Source organism: Plecotus auritus, assembly GCF_963455305.1.
Source record: "Plecotus auritus genome assembly, chromosome: 6".
Classification (NCBI taxonomy): domain Eukaryota; kingdom Metazoa; phylum Chordata; class Mammalia; order Chiroptera; family Vespertilionidae; genus Plecotus; species Plecotus auritus.
Genome location: NC_137773.1, coordinates 86,074,724 through 86,082,451, shown reverse-complemented (window position 1 = coordinate 86,082,451; position 7,728 = coordinate 86,074,724). Strand labels below are relative to the sequence as shown.

General features: G+C 54.6%; 2 protein-coding genes across 4 annotated transcripts; both read right to left on the bottom strand.

Annotated features, from left to right (window-relative positions):
* Nucleotides 1-3: 3 nt before the first annotated feature.
* On the bottom strand, nt 4-2,085 carry RPL36 (ribosomal protein L36). Of its 2 annotated transcripts, none has more exons than XM_080674462.1 (4): nt 1,749-2,085; nt 1,476-1,570; nt 261-395; nt 4-136 (listed from the first exon to the last, which is right to left on the bottom strand). In XM_080674462.1, the coding sequence occupies exons 2-4, from the start codon at nt 1,566-1,568 to the stop codon at nt 47-49; spliced, it is 318 nt and encodes a 105-aa protein (XP_080530588.1). In that variant the 5' UTR covers nt 1,569-1,570; nt 1,749-2,085; the 3' UTR covers nt 4-46. The 2 variants fall into 2 exon arrangements, with proteins under 2 accessions (XP_080530588.1, XP_080530589.1); XM_080674463.1 differs by having other exon boundaries at nt 1,693-1,755.
* A 471-nt stretch (nt 2,086-2,556) lies between these two features.
* On the bottom strand, nt 2,557-5,924 carry HSD11B1L (hydroxysteroid 11-beta dehydrogenase 1 like). Of its 2 annotated transcripts, none has more exons than XM_080674464.1 (5): nt 5,407-5,515; nt 4,694-4,753; nt 4,010-4,101; nt 3,290-3,375; nt 2,557-3,081 (listed from the first exon to the last, which is right to left on the bottom strand). In XM_080674464.1, the coding sequence occupies exons 2-5, from the start codon at nt 4,746-4,748 to the stop codon at nt 3,030-3,032; spliced, it is 285 nt and encodes a 94-aa protein (XP_080530590.1). In that variant the 5' UTR covers nt 4,749-4,753; nt 5,407-5,515; the 3' UTR covers nt 2,557-3,029. The 2 variants fall into 2 exon arrangements, with proteins under 2 accessions (XP_080530590.1, XP_080530591.1); XM_080674465.1 differs by lacking the exons at nt 4,694-4,753; nt 5,407-5,515 and adding exons at nt 3,583-3,660; nt 5,625-5,924 and having other exon boundaries at nt 2,900-3,207; nt 3,290-3,483.
* Nucleotides 5,925-7,728: the final 1,804 nt, after the last annotated feature.

The following is a 7,728-nucleotide window of genomic DNA, read 5'->3' as shown; positions in this document are numbered from 1 at the left end:
CCCCAGGTTTCTGAACAGGTTTTATTATACAGACAGGGGGTGGGGCTCAGTCCTTCTTGGCTGCTGCCTTCCTCATGGCTGCAAGGACATTGCTCAGCTCCTCTCTCTTCCTCTTGGCGCGAATGTGTGTCCCCACCTGCAATCAAGGCGGGCCATCAGCCTGGGCCCCATCCCACCCTCTGGGCACAGATGTGTTTCCACCTGCCTGGCAAGAGGCCAAATGCTTCCACCCAATCCCACCCCACCAGCTGCCCACCTACCCTTTTCTTGATGAATTTCAGGGCCCTTTTGTCCTTAGAGACCTTGAGCAGCTCCATGGCACGACGCTCATAGGGGGCAAAGCCACACACCTCTCGGATCATGTCCCGCACGAACTTGGTGTGCTTGGTGAGGCGCTGGGGGGTGAAGGGAGGCCATCAAGATGAAGAGCTCCAAACCCAGACCCTTAGGGTCATGTCTGGGCCTCCGGGGGGAGTATTCTGTCTGGTACAATGGAAGCAGGAATCCTCCCAATCCCCCCAGTGGCAACACAGCAAGTCATGCCTGGTACTTTCCACAGGCTGTGGCTGGGCCAGGAATCTCTTCCCATCGGACACAGGCTGCCATGCAGAGTTGGGGCTACTTAATAAAGTGGATAAAAAAGGGGTCTTGTAACACGTCTTGCTCAGCAAAGTCTTTAATTATGAGCAAGTCTTTGTGGGTAGTCATGATCCAGGCCTGTAACTGCTTTGGTGAAAGGTTTTCAAGCAAACCCTGCCCCCCCCCCAAAAAAAAAAAAAAAAAAAAAGCAAACCCTGCCCCCTGTTCTTGGGGATCTAGGTTAACACCTTTGATGATAATGCCAGAGTAATCCATACCCCTCCCCTCGAGGGTGTGACCACCCTCAAGAGCACATAATCTTAACTATCCTGCAATCCAATCCCCGCCTTGCTTTCTTCCTTAAATTCACTCCTTAATTTCAAATGCATTAAGAAGCTGCAGAACTGTTAACCTCGGGGAAAATTTTAGATCTTGCTTCCAGGCAATTGTCAGTTTGGCTCAAATAAACTAATGAAAATTCTCTACAGGTGTGGACGTTTCTTAGGTAATCAGAAGCCCATAAATCCTGACCTGCCTGAAACGCCTCAATCTGATACTCAAAAGAATCAGCTGGCCAACCTCCACCCGACGCCTATTCTAGTGGGCAAAATGCTTGTCAAAACCCACTCCCAAACTCGCTCCACCTGCCCTGCTTCCATCCCGCGGGCGGGAGGGTGGTGGTGTATGGCCCGGCTGGGCGTTCGCCGGGCAGACATATTAGGTATTTCACTCACTGCTCTGGCCGGCCCGGCACCCACTTTCTGCCGCTCAGCCCACCGCAGGACTCCCCACTACTCTCGGTAGCCTGGAGCCTGTGCCCTGGCCATGCCCTCCGCCCGGAAAGCCCTTCCCACCGCCCTACCAGAAGCAACCCGAGCGCGCGACTCGGAACTCACCCCGCGGCGGCGGCTGTGCCTCGGCTTGCTCACGTTCTTGGTCACCTTGTGGCCCTTGTTGAGGCCCACGGCCATGGGGTAGCGCAGAGCCATGGCTGCGGACAAGGGTGGGGAGAGGGGGGAGAGTAAGTCCCGGCTCGGCCATTGCTGCCCAGAACGCAGCGTCCCGACCCCCTCGCAGTCGTTCACCACACCCAGCCATGACCCCAAGCCGCACCGGAGGCCCTGGGGTACGGATGGCGGTAGATCCCACCAACGCCGAGATGAACTAACCTGCTGCTCCTCAATGGCTGCCGCGGCGGAAGGGCTGGTGCAGCGCGGAACTCTGGGATATCTATTCCTCACGGGTTGCGCGGTCCAGAGACAAGGATGCTGCGAGCCCCCCCTGGCGGCTGGAGGATTTCCTGCGGTCTCGTAAGCATGCGCATTTATCCTAGCCGGCCCTAGCGAGGGGTCGGAGTTGGTGGGCATGCTTATGGTTATGGTGTCTCCCTATTCCTGGGGGATGGAAAAGTTCGAATCTCACCTCTGCTGGGTGAAATCCCATCTCAGCCGCTAGCTGGCGCCAGGGACTTCAACCTCAATACCTGAATTTCTCCATTTATAAAATAAGGGCAATAATAGGACATATTCCAAACTCTTTGAACAGATATAATGGTACCTGACGCAAAATAAAACTTCCATAAACGGAGGCATTTTATATGAGGCCAACCTCTGAGTTAGGGCTAAGGAAGGCGATGTGGTATAGTGCCCGTTGGTGGCATTTGGTGTGAATCAATTTTATTTTAGGTGATGCAGAAATGAGAAGTATAAGAACAAAAATAATTTTTTTCTGTTTTTTCTCTTTCAATCCTAAGGTCAAGTGTGTAGTCCTTGATGCACATTAGTATTATCCATGCACAAACCATGTATTCTGTGTGGCAAATAATACCTTTGGTCTACAATCAGTATCCTTCTTTCTGTCCCGGACTTGCTGGGTGAGCCCACCTCTCTCCCAGCCTGTGAAATGGGGCTGAGAGCTCTAGTACACACACTCTTCCCTGCCTGCTGGAAGGACCAAGAAATTTGAACAACAGATGTGCAAGGGAAAAAGGATTTTTATTATGAAAAGGGAGGCTGGGTACAGAGCAAAACACATTCCTTTCCTTCTCCCCTCCTTGGACCCTGCCATTTGTGGCTCTCCTTTGCTTAGGGCAAGGAGTGGAAAGAACCAATCAGGTGGTTCCACTTGCGAGACAGAAGGATCCAAGGGAGCCCCTAGAGCTGGCTTTCCACATTACCTCTCTAGCCTTAGTTTCCCCATCAGCGAAATAGAAGCAGCAATCACGTCAACAATGACGAAGGAGAAGACTGAGGTAATGCCTTCCAGGCCCCTGACAAGGTACTAGCACACAGACACTGCTCTCACACCCAGAGATTTCATTGTTTCCAGGTGCTAATAGTTTTTCGGTTTTCCTTTCCTGTATTGATGATGCTATCTTGGGTCATGGCCACCCTCTGTGTCCCACCTTCAGGATGGCTGGATGAGGGTCCTCTCTGAGAAGATGAAGGAGCTCAGGCAGCAGCAGTGGCAGTGACATTGAGCTCCTGGCGGGTGAACCAGGCCCTTGGGTGAGGCAGCCAGGCCCGAAGAAGGCAGAGTACGTGGAAGTGCCATGGGTAGAAGATGTGGGAGACCCGCATGGCACCGCCCCGAATCACAGCCAGGGCTGCCTTGGGCCTTGTGACACCCCTGGGGACAGCAGTGCTTGGTGTGGACTGTGGCTGGGGCTGGGTGGCCCCCCACTACCCCTGGTTCTTGCCCCTGGTCTTACCTGACTCCCTCCTTAGCTGAGGCCCGATCCTGGAGGCCCAGAACGCATATGGTGATGGCCACATTCACATCCTGCACATCCAGCTCCTGCTGCAGGAAACCAAAGAAACTGTCCAGTGCGAACTTGGCCGCAGAATAGGGGCTGGAGAAGGATGTGGGCACACGGCCTGGGGGTGCAGGAGGGTAGCAGCTGAGCTGCCACACGCTGCTCTCCCCCTCCTTGAGGTAACCTTCTAGCCCCATCCAGGCTCTCCTGCATCAGGCCTGTGGCTTCCCCACTCCCGGCGAGGACACCACCACCAGGGAGCCCTTGCTGTCAGTCAGACTGGGCAGGGCCAATGAAGTCAGTTGCAGGTAACTCAGGAAGTTCACCTGGAGGCGGTGACTGGGAGTCAAGCAGCAGGCCCAGAGGGTAGAGGCAGGGGGCGGAACCTATAAATCTTGGGGGAGGGGCTGGTTAGGGATGGGCAGAAACTAGGACCAGGGCAGAGCCAAGGCCTGGAGAGGTGGGGCCTAGAAGCAGGAGGGCAGGGGCTGGGGCAGGAGCCCAAAGAGGGATGGGGGAGAGGATGGAGCCTGGGAAGGAAGGGCTGGAGTGCCAGCAGTGTGAGGAGCCACAGTCGGAAAACGGGGTGAAATCTAGCAAACTTAGAGGTGGGACCTGGGGATAGGAGGGATGGAGCACCCGCCCGGGAGGCTGGGTCGAGAAGGGGCAGAGCACCTGCATGAGCCAGCTAGTTCCTTGGGCACTGTGGGCCCGTGTGCCTGCTGGGGCAGCACCAAGGTGGTTCAGCACGAGGTAGTCCAGCCCACCTGTCCAGGAGAAGCCCATCAGCGAGGAGCTAGTCCTTGAGGCTCCACCCCCCTGGACTCCTCCCTAGCCCCGCCTCTTAAACTCTCAAACTTCACCCGGAGCTGTGGTTGGCAAACTGAGGCTCGCGAGCCACATGTGGCTCTTTGGCCCCTTGAGTGTGGCTCTTCCACAAAATACCATGGCCTGGGCGAGTCTATTTTGAAGAAGTGGCGTTAGAAGAAGTTTAAGTTTAAAAAATTTGGCTCTCAAAAGAAATTTCAATCGTTGTACTGTTGATATTTGGTTCTGTTGACTAATGAGTTTGCCGACCACTGACCCAGAGCGTAGAACCAATGAGTTCCGCCCTGGGTAGAGCCCCTTCTACCCTGAGATGAAAGAGACCCAGCCCTACTCCCCGGATCCTGACAGGCTAGGCTACGTCCCTAATCCAATGGAGCTCCCTGGATGCAATAAGGCTCCACCCCTAGTTACGCTCCAAAACCTTATAAATTTCTTCCCACAGACACCCATTACTACCACACCCCCACGCCAACTGGGGTCCTGCCCCTAAAGTCTAAGCCAAGGTCCCAGACTCCAGGCCCCGCCCCTCACCCAGCTTGTCCAACGCAAACTGCACCACGCGCTCGGGCACCTCGAGGGAGGCCATGTCCGCTGCAATGAAGAAGACCTTGGGAGCGCCCAGCTTCCGGCAGTTCCCTACCACCTGGGGGGCCAGAGCTGCCCGTGGGCCCCTCTACCCCGTAGGCTCCCTCTACCTGCCAGACGCATTGGGGCCCCAACCTGAAGGCCCCTCCCCTACTCTGAGCCTCCTGTTCAGTTCCCAAAGCTTTACCACCGGGTCGTAAACTGGCATCTGTTTCATTTGATCAATCATCACGATTTAAAACTCAGGGGATATCAAATAAATCTCAAGGTTTCTGGCCCCCCTTGAAATTCTGGAAGGTTTGTGTCCAAGAGCTGTGCATTTCCTCGGAATGTTCTGTTGCTAAGAAAAGTCCACCCACCCCCTTTTCAGTTTGGGAACCCTGTCTATCATCACAGCCTTTGGACCCGACCAATACTGCCATTTATTGAGGAACACTCCTGCTTTCCACTCACTGTCTGACTGCATCCACCCAATACCACAGCCCACAAGAAGGTACTTTGTTTTCCGTTTTGCAAATGAGGAAATTAAGGCTCACAGAGGTTAAGCAACTTGCCCAAGGTCACATGGGAAACCTGGGATCTTTGCAGAGATTCAAACCCAGGCCCCATTTTCCACCCCACTCGCACCCCCACCATTACACTGGAAATGGGTGTCTCACCTTCTACAGGAAAGCCTCCGTGTGGGCAGTGAGCACCAGGTGGGAGCCCAGGCAGGCATAGTGATATGCCAGTTCCTCCCCAACGCCAGCACTGGCTCCTGTCAGCAGCACACGGGCTCCCTGGAGGCTAGCTGGCTGCGAGCAGGGGTGGTCAGCCTAGACAGAGCGTGTACAGAGCAGCTGGCCAGATTCCTCCCTGGCTCACCTCAGGCACTCACCTGGGTCAAAGTTGTCAGTCCAATAATAGGCGAAGAATAGGGATCCCAGCCCAGTGAGGAGCAGTACCTTCATGGCTTGCCCTGGGTCTGCAGTGAGAGAGAAGGGTGGCCAGCAGGGTCCTGGGCCACAGCCACACCTGTTTCCCCAACTGCTCCTTTGTTTGAAGATCATCTTGGCCCCTAGACTTGCGCCTCTTCTCCATCACAACAGCTACCACTTGGTCCAGGTCACCATACAGGTCACCTGAACCACTCTACCAGTCTTTGGGGCTTTCTCCTTCCAGGCAACAGCAGAATCACATCTTGCCTCCCTAGGCTGAAAATTTTCCCAGATTCATTTAGGACAAAAGTCACACTCCTTGATGACCAAAAAGGCCCTTCACACACCAGCCCCTCTTGCTCACTCTGCTTTTTGCCACACCAGCCTCTTTGCTGTTCCTGAGAACCAGCCAGTCACTATCTGTCTCAGGGCCTTTGCACTGGCTGTTCCCTCTGTCCTAAATGCTCTTTGCAGATAATCCAATGGCTTGCTTTTACTTTTTTCAAGTCTCTGCACAAAAATTACTTCTTCCCAGAGCACTTCCTGGGCCTCTTTTTCTGAAGCACGTCCCTTACCCTCCCTTACCTCTACAACTTCTATCTCCTTCTCAGCACATGACATCACCTGAAATCACCTTGATGATCTGTTTCATGTTCACTGTTATTCACTTCTTAGACTGTCAACCACACGAGGGCAGGAAGGAAACAGAAACCTACTTCCGTTTTTTCACTGTTAGGTCTTTAGTGCCCCAAACTGTGTCAAGGACACAGCAGGTCCTCAATAGATACTAGAGTAACACAGGAATGTGGGAGGCAAGAGCTGGGGGAGCCTCAAAAGACTACTCTGGAGATACCCAGGAGGAGTGAGAAGGTCCCCATGTCATGAGAGTTAAGATATGGGAGCGATTTACTTGGCCCAGGGAAAAGGCAAAAGAAACAGGCTGGCTGCTTAAAGTTTGGGGAGTCATATGTTTCCTTTGAAAAGGGCACAGGTTCATCACATCTTAGGGTTTCTATCCTCTGTACTCAGTGGGACAAAGAGGAGAGGGGACTTCTAGGACCCAGGATGCTGAGAGCTGGTGCGATTGGGAGTTCCTATATCTCCAATCTCTAGATCCAGCCCTGTGTCCTTTGCCCCACAACAAAGCTCCAGCGGCCTCCCCTCCTCCCCTATCTTTACACTCCGCTCCTCCCACCCTGTTCTAGCCAAGCAGCCAAAGGGATGTGTCAAAAGAAGTCTGGTGTGCCCCTTCCTGCTCTAAACCCTCCCAAGGGCTGGCCACTGCTCCAGATGCAGACCAAGCTTCTCACACCCCACAAGGCCCAGGGGGTCTGGCCTCTGCCCACCTGTCCATTCCCATCTTCTCCAACTCCTGTCTATGAGTCAGTTCTCAGAAAAGTGAACTTGTTGCCCTTCCCAGTCACACCAGCAATTCTCGCAGCAGGGAACGTGCTCCCACCTCCTTCCCTTTCAGGGAAAGCCCGTGAAGCTCAACCCTCTTTCCACCGATGTATGGATGGATGGACTAAGCACCTGGGCTGAGATGGGGATGGATAGGGGAACCGGATCCTCGCAGAATCCACTGGCCCTCTGACCTCGCTGGGCTTCAGTTTTCCCGTTGTACAAAAAGGGCGTGCGACCCGCTCCGAGCTCCCAACAGTTCACTCACCCACTCCAGCCTGTTTCTTCCGCCGTGCACCGGGGCTGGGGATCCCTACCCGGGAGCCAAGCGCACGCCGGTAGGCTCTACCCTTCACGGCGGGCGGCCCCCGACCACGCCCCTCCCATAGGGCCCGAGTCACGTGACTAAACCTGCCTCTTCTCAAGAAGGCGCCAGGCCGCGAGGGCTCTGCAATGCCCGGCGTTGCCAGGCAACGGCCTCCTGGCTTGCTCTTTTGATCCCAGCCAAAGCCCTAGCTCAGTCTCCTGAAGGAAAACACTCCCCACCATTCGAAACAGCTCACGTGACCTAGACCCGCCTCTCTCAAACAATTCCGCCCTCGTGTTGCCGTGACAACTGGCTTCTAGGGACACTCTTCTTAGGCCCTTGTCCTGAGTCACCCC